This window comes from Dunckerocampus dactyliophorus, chromosome 14 (genome assembly GCF_027744805.1).
Source record: "Dunckerocampus dactyliophorus isolate RoL2022-P2 chromosome 14, RoL_Ddac_1.1, whole genome shotgun sequence".
In the NCBI taxonomy this organism is placed as follows: domain Eukaryota; kingdom Metazoa; phylum Chordata; class Actinopteri; order Syngnathiformes; family Syngnathidae; genus Dunckerocampus; species Dunckerocampus dactyliophorus.
This window is the reverse complement of record NC_072832.1, coordinates 26898189-26922500: the sequence shown is the minus strand read 5'-3', so window position 1 is coordinate 26922500 and position 24312 is coordinate 26898189. Positions and strand designations below refer to the sequence as shown.

The 24312-nt window shown below is 43.5% G+C and overlaps 1 protein-coding gene across 35 annotated transcripts in view; it reads right to left on the bottom strand.

Moving 5' to 3' along the window:
* kcnma1a (potassium large conductance calcium-activated channel, subfamily M, alpha member 1a) overlaps positions 1-24074 on the bottom strand; it is a 264345-nt gene extending 240271 nt beyond the window's left edge. For all 35 annotated transcript variants that reach the window (XM_054799657.1, XM_054799671.1, XM_054799666.1 and 32 more), the window contains exon 1: positions 23040-24074. In XM_054799657.1, the coding sequence (XP_054655632.1) occupies positions 23040-23330 (291 nt within the window). In that variant the 5' untranslated portion in view covers positions 23331-24074. The remainder of the gene's footprint in view (positions 1-23039) is intronic.
* Between the last annotated feature and the right edge of the window lie 238 nt (positions 24075-24312).

Sequence of the window (24312 nt, the reverse complement as noted above, 5' to 3'; positions counted from 1 at the left end):
AGTGTAAAGAATGGCCATGATAGTACTACTACTACTACTACTACTACTACTACTACTACTACTACTTTGCTCATGCAGTCACATTCATGTCTTCTTGCTTTAAAATACAATTTGTAATATACACCTATTGGCCACTTCATCAGGAACACAACAGGATTCAAAACATGAAGCGTACAAGAAAATATGCCATAGAAAAAATACTACTGCTTATTTTGTGAGTGACATGGCCAGGACGCGGTACTTGAAAGAAATAAAGCCCCTAAGAGCTTCAAACAAACAATTCCATTAGAGCCTTTGCCTCGCCATCTCTTCAAACTATCTTCTAAAAGGATGAAACAAAGACACAAGATGATGATCGAGCACTTTGTCGTACTTAAACAGCAGCCAAAGAGCCTCTCTGCTTTACTTTAGGAGCTCACCCGCCACCCCGGAGCTCTCCATGGTGCTGAACAAGCCCAGGCCGTCCTGTTTAAAAGCTAACACGTGGTCAATGGATTCCACCTCTCAAACGAGCAGCGTGGACGCCATCGCCTTGTTGGGACCTCACGTTCACATGCACACGCCACACACCTTGAAATGTTACAATAATACCGTATGTACTGTATCGATACTGTATATTTATTAACTATTTCAATGTCAGCCTTCAAGACATATGTACACACGCTCTAGCCATAACATATGTACACATATGTACAAACGCTCTAGCCACAACATATGTACACATATGTACACATATGTACACACGCTCTAGCCACAACATATGTACACATACTGTATGTACACATATGTACACACGCTCGAGCCACAACATATGTACACATATGTACACATATGTACACACGCTCTAGCCACAACATATGTACACATATGTACACATATGTACACACGCTCTAGCCACAACATATGTACACATATGTACACATATGTACACACGCTCTAGCCACAACATATGTACACATATGTACACATATGTACACACGCTCGAGCCACAACATATGTACACATATGTACACATATGTACACACGCTCTAGCCACAACATATGTACACATATGTACACATATGTACACACGCTCTAGCCACAACATATGTACACATATGTACACACGCTCGAGCCACAACATATGTACACATATGTACACATATGTACACACGCTCTAGCCACAACATATGTACACATATGTACACATATGTACACACGCTCGAGCCACAACATATGTACACATATGTACACATATGTACACACGCTCTAGCCACAACATATGTACACATATGTACACATATGTACACACGCTCGAGCCACAACATATGTACACATATGTACACACGCTCGAGCCACAACATATGTACACATATGTACAACATATGTACACACGCTCTAGCCTTTAAGAAGAACTGCATTGTGGCAAGTTGAGTGGTGTGGTCTTCTGCGCCCTGATTGGCTGGAGACAATCTCCTGTTGTGGACATGGCCACACATGGCTAGCAAACTAGCTAACCGTGTGAGCTGCTTGCTAACCGCCAAAACTGTAAAAAATAGAAGGAACAGAAGAAGCCGACTGTGCAACTCCGACCGTGCGACTCCGAACGTGCACGGTCGCAAGCCCTCCCTCCACAACACCAACGAAAAGCAGGACCCCCGGACACGCCGCAGCAAGGCAGAAGCCACGCGGCTGCAGGGCGCCACCACGGAACAAACGAATCCTCGGCCCACGGAGGACGAGGAGGAGGAGGAGTAAAACACGAAGGCATGAGCAACACGCTTCAACAAGGACATAAAAACGCAAAGCGTGAGTCACTTAATTATTTCTTGTGTCCAACCTACTACGTTGATCATTAAAATTCAAACGGAATATGAACTTAAGAGTGTGTTTAAACAGGAGAGACCTGAGAAAATGTTCATGCCTCTTTGAGAAAAGTGTATAAAGTGTAAGGGGAGGGCTTTTACAGCCTTAAAACTACTGGCTACTTCGCGGATTTCACTTATTGCGGGCTATTTTGGGAACCTATCCCCTGCGATACTGGCAAATAATCAAATAATCATGTAAAAATAATCAAATGAAATGGGCAAAATCTATTTTCTAACTTAAACTCCGACCTTTCGGTTCATTAGGAAAGAAAGGAAATAATAATGGTTAGAATTACATATAACAAAACAAGCCTATCATTTCATTTTAAGTATTACAAACATTTTTAAAAACCCTGTCAAATTATAAATAAATATATTCAGTATCATAAATTATCATGAGTAGAGTTTAGAAGTTCTTAAAGTAGTAAGACCTGTAAATCAATTATAATAAATAATAATTATATTATTATTATATCATGTAAACAATTTAATTTTTTCTGGGATTACATTTCTGACTTTCCAATATTTTAGATACCCAAATTATAACACTGAAAACAGTTAATAAAATATAATTGTATTATTTTATTATTATATACTGTACTGTAAATTCTGGTGTATAAGCTGCACCCACTAAATTTAGAGGAAAAAACAGATTTGTACATATATAAGCCACACGTGTCCGAGTCACAATATGGCTCATTGTGGCAAGCATGAGTCCATGAGGACCAATCAGCTCTTTACTTGACAGGAGCCAATCATGAGCTATGAATAAACTCACAACGAGCTTGTCAACCCATTGGAAATTGCGGGAAGTCATCACTCAATATAACAGTCTGACTCACGGTGTCATCTTCCAAAGAATTCTAAACTCATCACACAGCAATTTAACACTCAAACGGTACACCTCAGGAATAAACAAACATGTGTCAATATGAGTTTAAAATGAAAAAAACTATTTTAACGTTTTCCCGTAATGCATGTCGTCTGAGCAGAGCATTTCATTGGAGGACAAGCGGCATAGAAAATGGATGGATGATGCTGCAATGCTGCTTCTGTCCACCAGAGAGAGCCAGTGGAGCCCAGAGCCTAGAGGGAGGCTGACATCACTGCAGCACCCCAGCAGGCACCAATGAATGCTTTGCTTCGACGCAAGGCATTATGTGGAAACTTTAAAAAATTTTCTTAGGTTTCCCTTTTGAGTGTTAAGTTGCTGTGTGATGATTTTAGCATTCTTTGTAAGACGACACCATGATTCAGACTGTTATATTGAGTAACGACCTCCAGCAAATTCCAGTGGGTTGATAAGCTTGTCCTGAGTGCAATGATAGCTCGTGATTGGCTCCTGCCAAAGAAAGAGCAACCGTCTCCTCACTGACTCGCCAGTGGCACAGAATTTAAAGAATTACTAGTAGTTCTGATGTAAAGGAGATGTCACGAGATTAGAACATAGCCGTAAATTAGCCGCACCGCTGTATAAGCCGCAGGGTTCAAAGTTTAAGAAAAAAGTAGTGGCTTATACACCAGATATTACGGTAATTTTATCAATATCAAATATTGATGATAGCAAAAAGTGGTTGAGTAAAAACCATCAGTGTATCAGAGTAGAATATCTCCAAGTATTTCAACTGAATAAAAACTACTATATAGACTGATGGGTGGATAGGCAGACAGATGGACGGATGAATGGATGGATGAATGGATAAATAGTCTTGTGTCTAAGGAGGCTACCAGGGGAACGGAACATGGCGTGAGCATTCAGAGCACACGCATCACGCCAGTGGTACACATCATCCATCCATCCATCCATCCATGGTGATGAATCCATGCGCATCATCTGCTGCATGATGTCTGCGCATGCTGTCGTTGGTGGCTTTACGCTCGACGCATGGCCGCGTCATCTTACACAGCTCAGCTCGTGTCGCTCTCAAATTGGCCCGCGCGCTTTCCGCCTTGCAAGATTTCACAGCTTTCGGAGAACTTGAGCAAGATGCGAAAGCGTCCCTCTTTAGCAGGCATGTAATTGACAGCCGGGTTGGTGGTGCCGTGCAAGCATTCTGGTACATGTCAGGAGAAGGAGTCAGGAGGTAATGTCAGTGTGTAGCGGGCGCACTAACTTTGCCTCAGTGGTGTTTGGCTGCCATTCATGGCCTGCTTGGTAGCTACTGCACTGCTGATGGAAGATACTTTGCTCCTGTAGCGGTTGCTCCTGCTTCTGCAGGTGCAGCCAACAACAATGTTATGATATCTTCTATAGATTCGTTTTAATAACAACTCCATTCACATCATGATTCCCATGATTTGTTCATTTAGAACGACACGATCCGAAACGTTTCAGTAACGTTTTAGCCAAAAATTCACCCAGTGTGACTGTGAAATAAACACCTGGCTACACCTGACAGTGCAGGTGAAGTAGATTCCCGTTGTTAACCTTGATGTTAACTAGCGCTGCTGCTGCAGCGGGAACGAGCGTTGCCTGGATGGCCAGCGTTGTGTGAAATCCCATGGCGCCGTAGTAGGTGGTCGGAGAGATTTGTCGTGTTGCCGTGGTTTTTTACGGCAGCAACTTATGTAAAGCATCTCCCTCTTTACAAAAGCCAAAGTGTTTCCACACACTGGACCACAATGGTGAATTAATTAGTTCTTGCTCACCCGCTTGTGAATTAAAATACAAACAGTATTAACAATTAGAGAAAAAAAAGTAACTTGTATTATGTATTTTATGATTTATATTTTATTTATTTTTATACTTTTAATAGAAAGATCTCCCCAACTTTGTCAAGATCCTCACTAAAAATTATGGAAAATTTGGTAAACTAATAAAGACTCGTAATAAGCACAATTACTGTAATTACAAAACTAATTGGATTGGTTATGAAAACAGAACAGAAAACTAAACAAATTTTAAAAAAATAATAATTATAATTATAATAAACAGCAGCCAGTGCTCATAATAAGCACAATTAAATACAATTGCACACCAAAACTGATTGGACTGGTTTTATCAGCAAGGTGTTTGTATTTAAAAAAAAGTTTTAATATTTTATTATTGATTTTTTAAAATTATGGCTTGTGTTTAATTTTTCTTTAATAATTCATTTTTAAGACAAATTTGATCAAAGAATGTGTTCCAGATCTGAAACAAAATTGTATGGAGAATTATGTATTTAATGTTTTTGCACACATTAACGCCACAAATAGATTTAGCGTTCCCTGTTCACACCAGAGAATAAGAAGATGCAGCAGGAGGGATCAGGGTTGCCAACTTTGCGAGTATTCAGGCCCGTCTTTCTAAAAAAACAACAAGCGACAAATCTAGTGAAGAGGCTTTTGGTGACTTTTAGCACGTATCGCTCTTCTCAACAAGCAGCGAGTGCTGCTGTGGGCCCCTCCCCACGGGCGGCTCCGTCTTGCTTGTGAAATTAAAAGAAATGACTAAATTAACTGACAGAAGAAAGTTCATTTGTGGTTCTAAACATATTTGTTTTGCTTTTCTTGGACTTTTACAGACTTGCTGCCAATTGGACAAGGCCGATTATGCAAATTTGACAATTACGCCCCCCCGGCCCCCCACCACTGCCACAAGTACACTGCAGTCCTGTGAGAAACACTGTTATTCATTATTTATTCATTATTTTGAACCAAATGAACTCTGTTATTCTTAGCCTATTGGAATAATATGATCTATTCTCGGCGAGGGGGCGGGGTCAGCATTACAGGATGGTTGGCAAGCGGACAAAAACCAACTCCAGCTGGCATGCTTGGATTGACTTATTTAACGGAGGTTAACCCAAACAGGTTGCTCGAGCACTTAGTGGCCGTGACGACTGTCATAACCTTCCGAGAGCGAGCGCTGCTCACGTTGCTAAGAGAGAGCCAACCTGGAAATAGGAAGCACAAGCGTCCCCCACTGAGATCTTTGAAGGTCACCGCCGTGCGTGCCCTGCACACACAACCTCCCAGTCTACCGTCTCCGTACTGCACGGCACGCGCAGCTCAAGGGCCGAGGTGTGTGATCACCACAGCCAGAAAAGGGAAACAGCCCACCAGAGCCGAGCACGGCAGGGATGTCCGGCGCTAACAGTTCGTGCAATTGTACGCTGGGGGAGGTGTCTTATTTGGAACTGTTTTGCTCGCCATAGGTTGCAAATCAGCCTTTAAATAAACATTGCCGCGAAAAGAAATATACAGTATATACACTAATCCCTCGTTTATAGCGGGTAATTGCTTCCAGACCTGACCGCGTTGAATGAATTTCCCCGATATAGGATTCAATGTTAATAAATGTTAATAAATCTATTTTCGTAGAGCATAGAATACCTGTTTATGACTTTCTAAATACAGTTTTTAACATTATTAGAGCCCTGTAGACATGAAGTAACACCCCTATAGTCACCTTCACACTCCTATTCATTTAGTATGTTTACATGCAGTCAAATAACCCTATCATAACTGCAATATTAGCAATAGCCCGGTCGCACACGGCCATGTAAACACCAACTACCCTTTTGAAAAAACGCAATATGCTCATATTCCGTTTTTCTCTGTGCGTCAAGACGTCTGTGTTTTTTTTTGTTGTTTGTTTTACTTTTCATATCACGCAAGTAAACGTGTTATTCCGAATGTTATCAATCTTAACCCGAATGTTGACTGCATGTCAACGTAGTGATTGTTCACACCACATTGCAACTCCCATGCTGCAGGGACTCGGGACGGCCGCTAGCTCGCAAGCTAGCGAGGTAGCAAGCTAGCAAGGTAAGACGTTTTATCTCAAGTTGTAAAATAAAAAGTGTTAAATGCTCACACAGTAAGAGATGCTTTTTATTGGACACATTGGACACACGGTTGGCTTATGTCACCGCCATTGTGTGTTAGCTTAAAACTCACAAAAACACTTTTGCTGTTAATAGCTTTTATTTCTTTTGTATTGTTTTATTTGATTTAATTCACAAATTTATAACCTCTCTGTTTAAAAACGGCAAGAACATTTGATGCAATTCTTTTGGAAGCTTCAAGCAACTGTTAGCCATGGTCCAGGCGCTAGCTAACAAGCTAGCAGCATGCAAGGTAAGTAGGGTAAGTACAACCAAACCTTTTTTTTTTTTTACCTTTTTTGTAACGCCCCCGTTTTGGTATGATTGGACAGAAATTTTTACCCAAATTTTGCCTCTATGTTTGTACGCTGTGTGGGTTATCGTGCGAAACTGCGTTTGTCAAACTGCCCTGTACTGTATCATTTCGCAGAATCGAGTGCCCAAACAAAGTATTAAAAAACTACATTTCTTCAGCAGAAAAGTGCAGCGCAAAGCCCAAGCACAGCACAGAGGTTATGTTTTTGCTGGGGTTAATCGGTTTGTCTATTTGTGTTCAAAATAACTTGAAAAGTTTTGAATGGATTTGGATAAAAATTTTCTGTAATTGTCGGAAATGGGATATGGAAGAACTGATTAAATCTTGTGGGTGATTCTGATCACCGTCAGGATCCAGCAGCCGCCGTCTCAGGAGAGGGAAGCAGTGCATGGTCAACACCGTGTATGGTGGGGATGGTGTGCTGCTGACCTCCACTCGAGATGTTGTGGGCTGGTGGAAGGATTACTTCGAAGACCTCCTCGATCCCACAGACACGTCTTCCAATGAGGAAGCAGTGCCTGGGGACTCCAAGGTGGAGCCAAGGTGGTTAAAAAACTCCTTGGTGGCAGGAGATCCTTAAGGCCCTGGATGCTGCAGGTGTGTTTTGGTTGACACGAGTCTGCAGCATCGTATGGACATCGTTGGCGGTGCCTCTGGACTGGCAGACCAGGGTGGTGGTCCCCTATCGTGGGATCATACTTCTCAGCCTTCCTGGTCAAGTCTATTCAGGGGTTCTGGAGAGGAGGATCTGCCGGATAGTTGGAGCTCAGATTCAGGAGTGTTTTGTGGACTTGGAGAAGGCATTTGACCGTGTTCTTCGAGGCATTCTGTGGGGAAAATGGGGTACCGGACCACCTGTTTGGTTCGCATTACCGGCAGTAAGTCGGACTCGTTTCCCGTGAGGGTTAGACTCCACCAGGGCTGCCCTTTGTCACCGATTCTGTTCATTACTTTTATGGACAGAATTTCTAGGCGCAGCCAGGGCATTGAGGGGTTCCGGTTTGGATGCTGCAGGATTGGGTCTCTGCTTTTTGCAGATGATGTGGTCCTGCTGGCTTCATCGAGTTGTGACCTTCAACTCTCACTGGATCGGTTCACATCTGAGTGTGAAGTGGCTGGGATGAGAATCAGCACCTCCAAGTCCGAGTCCATGGTTCTCGCTCAGAAAAGGGTGGAGTGCCATCTCCGGGTCCAGGATGAAATCCTGCCCCAAGTGGAGGAGTTTATGAGGGAGCTGAGCCGAAAGGCAAAGCTCTCAATTTACCGGTCAGTCTACATTCCTACCCTCACCTCACCTATGGTCATGAGCTTTTTGGGTTGTGACCGAGAGGACAAGATCGCGACTACAAGCGGCCGAAATGAGTTTTCTCCGTAGGGTGGCTCTCCCTTAGAGATAAGGTTATCTGGGAGACGCTTGGAGTTGAACCGCTGCTCCTTCACATTGAGAGGAGCCAGATGAGGTGGCTTGGGCATTTGGTCAGGATGCCCCCCGGACACCCTCCAGGGGAGGTGTTCAGGGCACAATGAACCGGTAGGAAGACCCAGGACATGTTGGAGATACTATGTCTCTCAACTGGCCTGGAAACGCCTCGGGATCCGCCGAGAGGAGCTGGATGAAGTACCTAGGGGAGAGCGAAGTCTGGGCTTCCCTGCTTAGGCGGATAAGCGGAAGAAGATAGGTAGACAGCTACAAATTCCTGGGTGTTCACCGTAACAACAAACTGGGCTGGTCCGTCAACACCCACGCCCTCTACAAGAAGGGCCAGAGTCGCCTCCACCTGCTGAGGAGACTGAGGTCCTTTGGTGTGTGCAGGACTCTTTTACGGACCTTTTATGACTCTGTGGTGGCCTCAGCCATCTTCTATGCTGTGGGCTGCTGGAGAGGGGGCAGCACGGACAGGGACAGGAGCAGGATCAATAGGCTGATCAGGAGAGCGAGCTCTGTCCTGGACGGTCCTCTGGACTTCGTGGAGGAAGTGGGGGAGAGAAGGATGTTGGCTAAGCTGACATCCATCATGGACAACACCTCTCACCCGCTACATGACACTGTGGGTTCCCTTAGCAGCTCCTTCAGCAGCAGACTGTTACACCCACGGTGTAAGAAGGAGAGGTTCCGCAGGTCCTTCATACCGACCGCTGTCAGGCTCTACAACACCTGCACCACCTGAACCATGTTGTAGTCACTATGTATTCTTTACTTGCGTATCTTGCTTGTTGCTGTAACAAGTGAATTTCCCTGCTGTGGGATTAATAAAGTACAAATACAATACAATACAATACAATACAAGATGGATGGATGGATGGATGGTGCATATAACTCAACAAAAAATGGTCAGAGCACTTCAAAAAAAAATCCAGGACTGTAGCATTATTTTAGGCCTGTCACAACAACAAATTTTGCTGGTCGATAATTGTGCTACAAATTATCATCGATAATTGATATTATAGACTTTTTTATGAATTATATGGCATATGGTCTCGTCACTACCTTCAAACAAATGCGATGTATCGGTTCGTCGGTGTTCATGCGTTCACCTTGTTCCATCTGTTTAAAACCCAAATATTCCCACAATGGGGCTGTCGGCTGTGGCATTCACCTCAGAAGACATCGCTTCTGTGCCTTCATTCATGTTAACGTATGCTGGCTCACGGGGCTAACTGCTAGCACTCTGTATCCACTCACGAGTAGCCCCGCCTCCATAAAGAGAATGAATGTCTCCGTTCGTTCCACTATAGAACCAATGCGCACAGACACATGCAGAGTGAACCCGCTTGTCATCCAGCCTGTGTGGTTTAGAGAGACACGCATGAAACACGCATGCATGCACATGTCAATTTTTTTTTTTTAATCGTTCGATTAATCAGTTTATCGGAACTACTGCGCTTGCCGGAGGTCTGCGCTCTCTGAGTGCTTCTCTAATATTTTTGGGTGTGAATTTGAATTATTTTCCGGCGGGAAAGATTGCTTCGTTTTTTTGAGCCTATCACACATTTCTCCTCCCCGGTGGAGCCAGGTATACCCTTCCTGTCTAACCTTTAACCTCTGAATACTTCCTGGGGTGTGGACGGCCTTTTAATAGCACGCTGACGGGCCAAAGAAGACATAACAGGATGACAGCAGGCTGGCACTTTGGCTAGCGGGGCCGCAAGCGTGCGTCCGCCCTCATGATATACATAGTCCAGCCGTGATATATGGCCTTCTCCTTGTCGGCGGATTAACATACATCAGCGTGGCGCACTAAACTTGTCCCTAGATGGCCATCAAGTCACGGCCCCGTGAATTAAGGATTATAGGGCCTAGAAAAAGCGTGGCTGGCCAAAGCAGAATAAAGCATGAGTCACACATTCCAGCGTTAGACGAGTGCGAGGGAAGAAAGTTGATAGTTAGCTGCTGCTAACTTGAATCGTGATGTTTTTAAAGTAAGCTAACACAGCTGTGGCGCTAGCCGGGTTGAACTGTTTATGTGGGAAAAAAACACTTACAAATGAATCCAACCATTTGTTCACCAAAACTGAGATTAGGTGACTGTAAACGAAAAAAATCAAAGCATTTGTGACTTTGCGTGTCAGTTAGCCAAGAAAAATGACCGAGGGCTTCCAGTCGGGACTCAACAATTTGCGTTCTGCGTCAAAAGTACTCCACGATTTCATGTTAGATTCTTCTTCGGGATTTGTGCCACAACCCAGCAAAGATTCGTGGGACCCGGTTAAGTCGTTTTTGTGAACAATGCTAACTGTAAAGGGAAAAACGTCATCAAACTAAGCAGCAAACGACCATAAAACATCAGCCTCTTTCACACAGAGATCTTGCAAAAGCTGGTTAATCGCAACTCGATTGGTAAAACTAAGTGATCTTTTTTTGCTCGAATAAAAGTGAAAAAAAACTAGTGGAGTGTCGTGTTTTGCTCTGACTTTGTTTGTTCATTAGTTAGCCAAAGAGTTAGGATTGACAGGGCTAAAGCATTCACATTTGGGGGCTGATTTCTGCCAAAAAATGACATTGGACACAGCTACACAACAATTTGTGGAAATCAGTTGTCGTTTCTGTATCATTTTGGTAACTACAAGGATAGAAAAGCTCATTAAACTAACAAAAAATGTCTATAAAAGTAATATTAGCAGCAATCAATAGCCACTTTTATTCAAGGATCCCGCAAACGTGCGTTTATCATCATTAAACAGACAAAAAAAGATTTTCTAGCAACTGTTAGCCATCATCCAGGCGCTAGTTAACAAGCTAGCAGCAGACAAGGTACAAGTACAACCTTATACTTACGAGGTTATATTTATACAAGTATAACCTCGGTTTTCTCACGCAGTTTTGGCATGATCGGACAGAGATTTTGGCCAAAATTTTGCCTCTGTGTTTGTACGCTGTCTGGGTTATCGTACGATGCGGCATGTGTCAAACTAGCCCGTGTACTGTATCACTCCGCGGAATTGAGTGCCCAAACAAAGCATTAAAAACTATCATTATTCTGTATAAAGTCTCTATTTTTTGTTCATATTTTTGGGTGTCTCGAATAAATGAATCGACATTATTTGTGACGGTAGAGATTATTTCGGTTTCGGCAAGCAAAGCCATCAAACACTTGACTTTTTTTCTACATAACTCGCCTCACCGCTACAAATGAACACATAAGTTTTGTTACAGATATAATCTCATAGATCCTGCATATGTACTTCCAGTGAGGCGGGATCAGATGATTGTCAGACAGTGATAATCACTTTCAACACAACGGGCCTCTAGAAGTCACTTCACTTCCCTGCCTTGCCTTTACACTATTCCCTTTCACACAGGCACTGTTCCGCCTCTGTTACTCTGTCACCCACATTCTGCTGTTTTTACGCATCAACGACACGGGAAAAAGCCGTTTATGACGGGCCCTTTTGCAGTTTCTTCTGCTTACTTTTTCATCATTTGTAAATACTACAGGTGACTTTTCACCTGCATTTTTCCCAGACATGAAGATATGTCTCCTGTGATGTTTTGACTTTTATAAGGCTAAATTTAACGCCGATAAGACTGCTGACACCTTTATTCCCAAGCGGCGGGCGGTCAGAGGCGTGTGGGCTGCAGTGGAAAGCGGTCACGCGTTGCCTTCTGCTTCAGGAGCATGCTCGCCGCCCGCCCGCCTCGTCCCGCCCGCAAGTGTCAACAACACATGAGGGGACACATGCAAGCTCAACCACTGACCACAGGAACATGCTAGGCGCACACATTCCTTACGTGTCAGTAGGACATGGAGGAGCCAGACCTTTCTACAAACCATATACAGTATACACAGTCCGAGTCAAAAGTTTAGAGACACCTTCTCATTCAATAACATGACAAAGTGTCTTTAAACTTTTGAGTGGTACTGGATACCACACTGTATATGCAATAAAACAATAGATGTTCAAACAGTGCGCTCACTTCCGACATGAGCAAGCACTTTGGCGACGGAGGCAAGGAAAAACGATGGTGAATGACAACAATTAAACTGAAGCTCGGTTTACACAAATGTTTTATTTTGGTGAGCGGCTCGCGCCGCGCCAAGTTAGGGCCGCGGTTAGTGAGAGCGACAGCTGACGGCCCGGGCGCGCGCGTGCTCTCCACGCCAGGCTGCAACAAAATGCAGCTGGTGTGTTGCCAAGCGCAGGAGGACACACAACAGACACCTACGCAAAGCCATTAGCGCTAAAGCACACAGAGAGGCAGAGCGCTCCTTACTTATTGAGACATGCAAACACGACGGAGGGATTTGAAGCTTTCAATTAACGGCGGGCGGCAATGAAAGCCAAGCTTCAGTGCACAAAAATCAATAGCAACATTCACTTATGGAAATGAGTTGTTGTGATGTGAAATTCCCAGAGGCTGCCGTTTATCACCGGCTTGCGGTATGAAAACAACAACAGCAACCATTGAATGATTGAGTGAAGAGCGAGTGAGCAACCTTGCAAGAACAAAGAAGGAAACCATCCTGAACACTGCAGTCAGACCAGACAACTTTCCTGTAACATGAGCATCACTGACCCCCCCGCCCGACCCCCAATAGGGCTAATCCTGCTACAGAGATCTGAGACATGCTGCACTCAAAGTCAATAGCTTGCCATGAAAACACTCCTTTTGAACATTACAGTACTTTAAAGCACTTTCTTACTTGCATTAGAGCAACTACTGTAATTCTTGTCCTAGTTGAGTCATCTGGAGCTTGTCGTTTCGTCGAATCGAGTGCAGTTGTCCCTTGTTTATCGTGGTTAATTGGTCCCGCCAAGTAGGGTTCAATATTAAGAAACGGAATATTTTTGTAACCTGTTTGTGACTTTGCATATACGGGTTGTAACATGATTGGAGCCCTGCAGACATGAAATAACACCCTTAGTCACTTTTACACTCCTACTTATTCTAAACTTAAAGTGTTTCAAACGGAGTGGGGAAGAAGGACAAAGAAACCAAAAACTTACCACTTCCACACGGAATGGGAGGAGAGACATTTCTTCCACTTGATCTCAGCCACGGTGTGTCTGCCCTAGCCATGGCATGTCGGCTCGACCCTGCTGGCTCAGTATCCAGTCTCCATGCAGCGTGAAAGGTAATGTAATGTTTCATAACATTACCGACACCTAGTGGCCACAATACTACATGTACTGTAACTTACCATATAACTTATAATAGAATAATAGGCCATGGTCAACCAAGAAACAGCCATCATTTATTCATTTATTATTTCTGGAAACAACGCAGGGAGTGATACTCGAACCGCAATATAGCGAGGGACAACTGTATTGGAGCCCTGCAGACATGAAATAAAACCCCTATAGTCACCAAGCTGCTAGTTTTGTTTACATCTCATTGCGCACCAACTATGTGCAGGCAACGGGACCTCTGAAGCAACACAATACACGGCCGCGGCTTTAGCATGGCAATATGCTGAGCTAACTAGTTAGCCTCCAATTAGATTTGAAACCGGGTGGGGAAGAAGGACGAAGTAAGAAGACAAAATGTAGCACTTCCACACGGAACGGGAGGTTCACTATGTCATGTCGGACTCTTCATCCATTGCTGACTTAACTGAGGTAATGTCTCATTAATGTACTATTACTGAGGCCTGGTAGTGACTAGAATACCACATGTGACTAGTCTTTCAGTATTTTTCACTGATAATAGACCACAGTCAAGCATGAAACAGCCATCATTTATTCATTTTTGAAAAACCGCCATACTGTAGCGCGAGGGAGCGATGTTGTAATTGCTTGGGACGGACGAAATCACTAACGAAGCAAACACAAACAGTTAGTGGGTTTGGCCGGCATCGTATCACAAAAGAGGCAAAGACGTGCTTTCCAAAGTCAAAGCTGATGTGTGTGAATATCTTGTTTTGCCTAAAACAACATAATAAAAGATAATAGCTATGCTTTCATGGATGACTAAGGAAATTAAAAAAACTGACATCTGAGAGGCTGAAGTCAGAGGATATTTACATTTTCACATCCAAAAAACGATTCATCGTATTCCAACATAGTTGTCGATTAACTGGATAATCAATGAATCGATGATTCATTGATTCATTATTGCAGCTGTGAAAAGTTCCATGATGAAGTGAAACGACAAAAACATGACTTTTTACGATTTGCGGCGTTCCGTGTTACAGTGTTTCATGGTCTGAGAAAGAGTAACATCGCTTATTCGTTACCTTTTAAGGCGCCATGATGTCTCCCGATGCACCAACTAGAAGAAAGCCGTCACTGTGGAAGTGAAAATGAACATCAGCAACATCGGCCGCTCTGTTGGTCCCGAGTGCTCGACTGTGGCGGCCATCTTTAAGGATACAGACGACTGAATGCTAATGAATGCTAGACGGGTCATGGATTCTGGCCGCTGTTACAAGGAGATGCGGGAGGTTACCCTTCCAGACTAGCCTGGGATCATATTTTAAGATGTTAGAAAGGCCTGCAAAACAACCACTTAATTACAGCCTGATTTTTCATACAAAACGCTCCTAAATTCTCACCCATCGTCAATATTTGTCCTATCCCCACAGAGGAATCTCACCATCCCAGTAGGCACAACGGGATGAATTTTTAATAATCCCGCTGGACGCTGGCTGGCATGCAAACACACAAAGAAAAACCTGTTTGTACATTCAATTACATGTGCGCGTTTTTGGCAGTCTGTCTTACTTTTCTCTAAATTGACAAAGACAACGTAGATCAGCAGAGTTGCTCTGGCAATTTTTCCTGGTCAGTTATTGTTAGGCGGGGCTCAATTACAACTGCACACCCCACATGGACTAAGACAAAAAATAATCATAATAATAATAATGTTAGAGCATAGAAACCCTGTTTATGACTTTCTAAATACAGGTTTTAACAGTATTAGATCCCTGCAGACATGAAATAACACCCCTATAGTCACTTTTACACTCCTATTATTCTTTGTTTACGACACTTTGCTCAACTGTAATGTGCAGGCTACTGCTGGGACACGGGAGACGGCCGCCGCTTTAATCATACTCTGCTCCCGAGCTAACCAGTTTTTCGAATTTATTTGTTCTAAACTTAAGAAAAAAACTTACCACTTCCACATGGACTAGGAGGAAGACTCTATCATGTCGGACATGCCATGGCTGACTCCATGCAGTGTGAAGGTAATGTCATGTGAGGTAATGTCTCATCAATGTAACATTACTGACGCCTAGTTACCAATACTCCATACAACTGGTCTTTCAATATTTGTTGACTAATCATAGTGCTTGGTCAACCACGAAACAGCGGCCATTTATTCATTTATTACTTGAATAAACGCGATAGAGTGAGGGAGTGATGTTCGAACCGCGACGTAGCAAGGAACAACTGTACCACTAGCACTAGTGGAAATTCTTACAGGTTATCATCCAATGTGTGGAGGAATCTCTTTCTGAACGTTCTGAGCTCCTGTTTCCATGCTCGAGTCGCATTGAGCAGAGTAACGCTGTCGCACAAGATGTCCGCTGGAAAGTACAAACTATCACCCTTGAAACTTCTGTGCTTTTGTCGAAAGTAAACAAAAAAACAAGCAAGCGGTGGTGGTCCCCGGGGCTTTTAGTCGCTGGAAGTTGGAAAAGTCCAACTTCCCATTTTTCTGGATCAGCAAAACCCACCAACAGCACAAAATTGATTATTATGCCCATCAAAAAATACATTGAAAATCTGAGCTATAGGGCTTATTAGATATGCTTATTTATACACATTAATATTGGAATTTAATCCTATTGTACATAAAAAATAATCCTTGTTGGGCCTACCATCATTTTTAGTACTAATTGTGATTATAAATGATCATTTTAAGTCAGCATTACAAGCGTTTACCAATGAGAAGAAAGTATGGAAACTCTGGGCCCCTCACTTAATGTCCCAAATGAGAAGTACTATACAGAAATGGGACAAATTACAGTGTCACTCACCTTAAAACACTCACATCCCCTGCAGTGACTCACTCATTAAGGTGAGAACATTTAGACGCCACAAACAATTCAGTCACGCAACAAAAATGCAAGCGTAGAACGGCAACAAAGCTAAATGTCAGTGTCAGAGGCGAGGTAGCGTACAGGTTAACGCCGCTACGTACGTCAACCTCCTGCTTTGAGCTGTTTGGACAGAAACAATTGTACAATCCTGGCAGCTGTCGGCTCTACAGTGCCCGTTAACACTCTCTTGTTGCACCTTGGGGGGAGGTTGAAGGTGCTGGGTACAGTAGCTGCATCAGCTGCTTCTCACCAAAACACGCTGATGTTTGAATGCTAGGCCTGCTTGAGATGTATGCATACAGTAGTCCTCTGTTGGGAAACGTAACGGGACTTGTAATATTTGCATGCTGCATAATTCTTTTCTTAATGCTGCATAGTCAGGTATGGGCGAAGCGGATAACAGCGTTTGTCAGGGGCTTACGCAGGAGACTGTTGCATGTCCTTGGCTGAACCGCAAGCTTAAAGTGGTCATGACACCCAAAAAAAGCTTGACGAAAACAATAGCAAAATGGAAGTACTGATGTAAGTACTCACGTAATAAAACATTTTTGTCATACTACCGTCATAAATAAACAAACAACTATGAAATATGAGTGAAATGTTGTGGTGACTCTGACACGACTTTGATATGCCGCCCCTCAGCGAGTTTTCTGAACCGACGCCATCTTGGTCACGATGATGTTTTTTGTCAGTAAGCACACTGCAAAATAAAAGACCAGTGAGAAGCGATTGCTGCTTATTTAGCCCTGGCATAAAACCCCACACTATTATTCTACGATTCCTAGAATAGGAACACTCCTATTACCCAATATAGTACAGTACACTTAATAGAAATTAAGACGTATTACACATAAATAAGACATAACATAAGGTCAGACAAGTTAGCATTGTGAGCGTTCCTTGTTCTTTTTTTCTTCCTGTTCTGTACAGTACTTTCTGTGCTGCCTGTGTATCATTCCTGACACCTATTGACCAGTGTAGAATACTACATACTGTATCATCACAACATCTTTGAATGCGCCTATATTTGTATTTTACTTCATTTAGGCATTTTCATGCTTAAGTGCTTCATTTAGGCCAATAATATATCAAATTTGCTTAAATATACGTATTTTTGGACAAATAAGAAAGCGTACTCAACCACTAAATAGCAATGATTTATTAATGTAGTGTCGAAAAAAGGTGCGAGTGAAGCCGTGAGATCGAAAGCCCAAAGTGGCGAGCGATTAACTGCACAATTAAATAGCAGACATTGCATTAATATTGTTCTAAATAAGAGCAAGATGATGTCACTTATCCACGCAGCCATCCACTATATCACACAGCTTCAGGTAATGCCAGCATTAAACCAGGAGTTCAGAACATCCAGAGAGGGAGCGTCTCCTATTCAACGGAAAGTAACATATTGAAAGAATGAAAAAGAATTGATCCGTCAAATGTTGTTGAATAAACAAGTAAAGAGCAAGATGACTAATGTGTTTAGCTTTGGAGACGTGTCTGCTAACCTCAACAACTGGGAAATGCAAATATCTTCATCTGGGAAAAAGGATAAAAAACAAACGTCCACATAAAGCACACGTCGTCATGCCGCTTCACTCCTGATAAATGATTGCTTCATAGCCATTCATGCTAGTTGAGAAAAAGAAGTGGCTTCTTTCTTTGCTCCCCCCCAACCACACATTTCCCACTAACAGATGCATCATGTAAGAACTTCTGGAGGTGGCATGACGCAGAGTGGCTAACTAGACTATTAGGTAACCAAACAGCAGAGAGGAAGAAGCGGCATAACAACAACACAGAAAATAGGATAACAAGAGAGAGGAAAGTCATGCGAGGTGGTCCACCAGTAGCGGTGGTCCTCCTGTTACGTAGCAGTTCCGTTCCGAGACTGTGATGTAAGTCCAGTTTGGGTGTAAGTTGGATCATATGGACAAATTGTAGCTAAATGAACTCTGAAAGTCACTCACACTTTGAGAGAGTGAGAGACCGGCTTATTGGGAGGAGGATGTCTCAATAATGAGCCCGCTGCGCTGCTTAGCCGTTATCACTGCCCATTTCATAGCAGAAGATCATTTCACATCTTTATCCTTCAGTAGGAACTCTCCCACTTCTAACATGTGTGAGTCTATATTAAATCTTATATGTTCTCTTATGTCTACTATATTGGGCAATAGGAGTGTAAAGGTGACTATAGGGGTGTTATTTCATGTCTAGAGGGCTTTAATAATGTTAAAAAGTGTATTGAGAAGGTGGTAAACAGGTTTTCTATGCTCCAGCTATTCCATTCCTAAATACTAAATACTAAATTCACTTATCTTGGCCGGGTTTGGAACCAATTACTTCAAAAGACAACCCCTTCAGTGCCGGCCATTTTAGACCATTTTGACAGATTTTCAAGGCACACAGGATATTGTGTTCTATGGCTATATAAACATGGAACCTACCAACAGAAACATTAGACTCCTGTCTTTCATCAGAAAAAAAAAGTGTGTTTCTACCGTTTTGCGTTCTTTAGTAATCAGCAGTAGAAGATAGGGAAGTTTCAGGAAAATATCAGTTCCCAACTAAAACAGGAAGAAAACTCGCTTTTTGTGAAAAGACACATTTCAAGCACAACTTTCACTTTGACACAAAGATTTCTTGTTTTTGTGACATCTCAAATATCTAAACAACTACACCAACATAAACAACACAAAAAAAGTTGTTTTTTTTACATCAAAATAATTTATTTACAAATAAAACACCCTGAACTGAACTGAACTATGTGTGTGCACATGCTTGAGTGTGTGTGTGTGTGCATGTGCATGCGTTAAAATTTCCCTACAATGTGTTTTTTTTTTTCCTGTGGTACGCAATGTAACAGCTGCCGTTATGTAAGGGCTCCCTCTTTCTGTGGCGTTTCTCCTTCCGCTCATGATCCCTGCCGAGCTCTCATCAAATGCACTTCTGCCACCCAGTGGCTGTTGTTATGGCATTAAAATTGCTCTCAAGCCTAATCCATTGGTAAGGAGTTGCATCAGCGCCTCCTTTAGCCTCTCCTGTAGGTGTTTGCTTCACATTAATTTGGTCCATCTATGGCCTCACCGATTACTCCATTAAGTGAAACAACAAGGTTCAGATGAATCGACAAAGAAAATGATAACGGTTGTATTTTTGTGGACATTTATTGTTTTACTGAAGCTATTTGACAAACATTTCGATTTTTGATTATTGAATATTATTTTAACAAAATATTCCAGCGGCAACCTGGTGTTTGTGCACTTATTTGCTCTGTCAGTTCAAATATTCTATTTCTGAATAAAGAGGTGGAAATAAAAAATGTTTTTTTAATCCAATTGATCGATTAATTGAAATAATAACCGACTGATTAATCGGTTATTAAAGTAATCGTCAGTTGCAGTCGTACACAATATGTGTCTTTTTAGGAAAATCTGCATCATTTCTGTGTGGCGTTCCTCATGGATCTTTGTTAAGTCCCCTGGTATTAATTGTACACACTTGTTATGCCACCAACATGTTACTATTTAAAATATATATATATATACATATATTTGTTTCAGTGGGGTCAGAGAATTTCTCCCTGAATGTGCTGAAATCCTACTTTGTGAAAATTCTCTTGTTCGGGTCTGGAACCAATTGACCGCAATAAACGAGGGATTACCGTATTTTTCAAATAACAAACCACATTGTTTTTTTAATCGTAAATGCACTTACATTGACTTGAATAGTATTGTTTTATCGTTTGCCACCCGGTGGTTGGGGACCCCTGCTTTAAAGAATGCAACCCCTGAATAAGACGGCAGCTATTGAAACACTTGCCATGTTTTCTTTGCTGCATCTCCAATCATCAATCATCCCCTGAAATCCCAACCATCAAGAATTAGGACACAGCTGTGAGTAAATGACATCAGCCTCATTTCCCCCACTTTCGCTTCCTCTTCTATCCTCACATCGGTCCTAAACTCCAACCAGAGAGTCGACTTCCGACCCCCCAAACGAAGACACATCCTGTTTCTGACACTGCCCGCTCCAGTCAGCTGAACACAGATCCAGTTTCCACCTCCTAATACTCCTAACAAGCCTCTTCCCTCCGCAACAGCCCGAGTGTCAAGCCCTTCCAAAGTCACCCAACCGGATGACGTAGCCTTTCCCGAATAGACAAAACAGCAGCACAGAGACGTGGTTTCCCTTTCTTTTACAAGGAGACCCGAGCAGCAGCAGCACCACCAGCAGTCACAAGATGGATACCCAATTACGCTTGTGGTTTATTTCCATCTGTATCCTTGCGAGACGGTGTCAGGTACGATGGATGACACGGAGCAGAGAACACAATGACGGCGGAGAGACATTGAAGTGATAACCTGAACTGCAAAGCCGCCCTAACAATCCTTCACTGCAAATGAAAGCTGTCCAGATGGGATATAACTATCGATTCAATGGCGTCTAATCGTGTCTGTTGGATCACATAACTGGTGTTTACGTGTTTTCGCAGGCAAAGTACATCAACCTGGCGTGGATGTTTTGCAATTTAACGATAAGTGACTATCAAAATGTCTAAGGAAAAATCCATTACATTTTGGTGCAGATCTGCAATGAGCGTGTTCACACGTGACAGGTGAGGTTTGATTAAAACAAGCCAAGGTGCGCTTGCTGCGACAATTTGGTTTGTTCACTATGATCCAAAATATGAAAAAAAGATTGCATTCACACTTAACCAAACAAACCAAATCTGTCAACGGGTTCACGTAAACAAACTCTGGGGCGATTTGGGTCAGTTGACAATCAGCTAACAAAAACACTTCATATTCCCAATGTGGGTTCTTTGGCGATTGTCTCCAAAGTTTGTGGATATAAAGGTTTTTGGTCTTCGAGTAGTCACAAGTAACATCATTAAAAATCCAAGTGACAACAAATCACACTGACTCAAAGCTCATACAATTAAAGCCAAGACTTTGAGGGGTTGAAACCAAGTCAAGACCAAGACCAGGTTGATATGACAACATTTACACAAATGTACAAACTAAGGTGATATGTGATATGGAACTTGAATACAGCCTGTAAAGGCCGGCATTTTTCTGTGTTGCTGTTCTGTACAAAGTGGCACTGAATGGCATAACAATGTTGACCAAGTAATGTTCTGCCTTTAGAAGTTAGCATCATAGCTGTGACAGCGCCTGTGGGAAAGGGGCTAGCATAAACAAATCGCTGGGTTCTGTATGAGCTCTTCTACTAAAGCTCTGGAGTGACAATTTTACACGATCTCTGTGTGAACGAAAACAAACACAAACAAATCCAAGCACGGCTGTCCGAGTGTGTTGGTCTTCATAAATCCCTCTGTCCAAAACGCTACGTCACACTGCCTGTAAACGTCTGCTTTTTCCTGGCTTTTTGCTGTGTCGCCGTTCTGTACAACACGGCACAGACACGGAATGGGGGTGATGAAGCTGAGAGCTGTACAAGGGGCAGGGTGCCTTTTTGACCCAGCAATTTTCCAACTTTGGAAGTAGCATTAGGCCCTGTCCACACAGGAACGTTCTTGGGATTTTACAGAGTGGAATTACATGTGCGTCACTTTGGGACTATAAGACAAGAAAATACCGGGAGAAAGTCGACTGCGGTGAGTCATGATACTCGAAATGTTCAGATATTATGTTGGCTTGTCGTCACAGCTCACTTCTGGTGACGTCATCATTTTTCAATTGCTAGTCTGTACGGAAACGGTGAGCCGGCGGTTTCAGATTCTCCCACTCTGGAAAAAAATACCGTTTCAGGGCACCCAGAACGCCATTCCCGCGTGGATGAGAGGCTGAAACGACAAAATACTTTGCCGTTTTGACCTGGAAACGTTTCCGTGCGGATAGCCCCTTAAAGCCGTAACAGAGGCTAGGAGCAGGGGGGGTGAAATCTAATTGCGGGGCACAACAATACGGAAATATGGGTTCTATATAAAAGGCCCAGGTGGAGCTAATGTTTTGTCTCTGGAATTTTATCGGCTCTCTGTGTGGGAGTGGCTATTAAATACCCAAACAAATCCTTCAATTTATAAATGAGGGAGGCCTTGAGAATAAATCCTGAGTCTACCATGTCCAAGTCCAAGACGAGACCCCCAGAAGTGATCTCGACATAACAGGGCTATGCTAACACATAAACACGTGTCACTTATTCCCATACAGATAGGATCGTTTTCAATACTAGTCCAGTCTAGTCTCACGCACACACACACACACACACGCACACACACACACACACACACCTGTGGATGTTCCTCAGCATCAACACAAAACAACACAAAAACCAGGCCAAAGATCAGCACGGGTCGGGGCTGATATATTACACTTTCATTGCAGGTGGACACACATCAAGGTCACAGCAGATCAGCCTTCATCACTCTCTCCATCCTCCCATCCTCCCATCCATCATGGACGCTCTCGTGCTTTCACCTCCTGCCTGTTTATTTACATCTCCAATATCAAAGCAGCAGCAGCAGCCATGATGAAATCAAAGCCAGCCAAGGACTCTCCAGCGTGACTCACACAACAAGCAACTCGCCAGGCTAGAAAGAAGATGGCAGCCCTACCTTGTTTTTAATGTTGCAGTGGCAGCAAACAGTCCACAGGTACTTGAGGGTCCTCCACAGCAGGATGATGAAGAGCCCCCCGAAGAAGGTCACCATGGAGGAGGCGAGGAATGCCCACCACATGCGCTGCCCATTATTGTCACAGGGCACCTCGGACGAGAAGGGAATGACGACGTCTTCCATCTTGGAGATCAGGATCGAGGAGTCCGCTTTGGGATGAGGGTTGCTATTGCTTGTCCTCATAGAGCTGTCGCTGCCATGGGGGACGGTGCCATCCGCCTCGGCTAGCATGGAGGAGCCTTGGAGAGCCTGTGCCAGCGTCCCCAGCCCCACTCACCAGCCATATTGCTCGGGGAAACAACAAAAACAACCTACGACCAGCCCCTCGTCGCCCTCCTTCCTCCCGTACGACCACCACCCTTACCTTCTCCTTTTAGCCGAATATTAGGACACGCACGCCCGCTGGAGAGAGTCTTTCCGTTTATTGGCGACAGCGTGACGCACGGCGCACGCAAACCTGCCCAAAATAGCAGCACTAGAAAGGCATTTCGATCCAAATTGGGAGTTAAAATCAGCAAAAAAGGACAAAAGTGGTCCTCAGAGGCTCCCCTGCTTCCATGGCAGAGATGGCCTCCGAGGGAGCCGCTTAGTTAGTTCGAGTCGTGGCGCACCACAAGACGCTGGAAAGAGCCAAAAAAGTTGTGTTTTATTACTAATTATAATACTAATAGTAATAATAATAATGAAGAAGATCCACGGTGGCGACACCTGCAGCTCTAGCCGTCTTCCATCCAACCTTCCTGGCTTTCAAGGGGGCGGTAATCGATGTCACTTTCACCGGGCGAGGCGACGGTGAGGGGGGGAGGGCGTTCGTGGCTAAAAGATAAGCCGACGACTCGACATGTTCCGGCGGGCGTCGTCGTCACTCAGCGCCGCGTTCGATGTGGCGAAGAACCGGATGTGCTGCGTCTCTCCGTGTGCGCGCGTCTCTCCATCCGGCAGCCTCGCGAGCAAGCACGCACGGCACACAGCCGCCAGCCGAGCGCCTGTCAGTCAAAGGACGGGGGGAGAGAGGGTGGCCGCGAGGGGCGGGGCTGGAACAGGTAGGGGGAGGAGCTAAAGTGCTAATAATAATGATTAATATAATAACATTCATGATAAAGATGGAGGATGATGAGGAGAAATGGAGCTGCTCATTTGGTTTTCATTTTGAGGATGACGGTGATGATTATGATGGAGGATGCGTTTTTATAGTAGTAGAAGTATGTTCAAT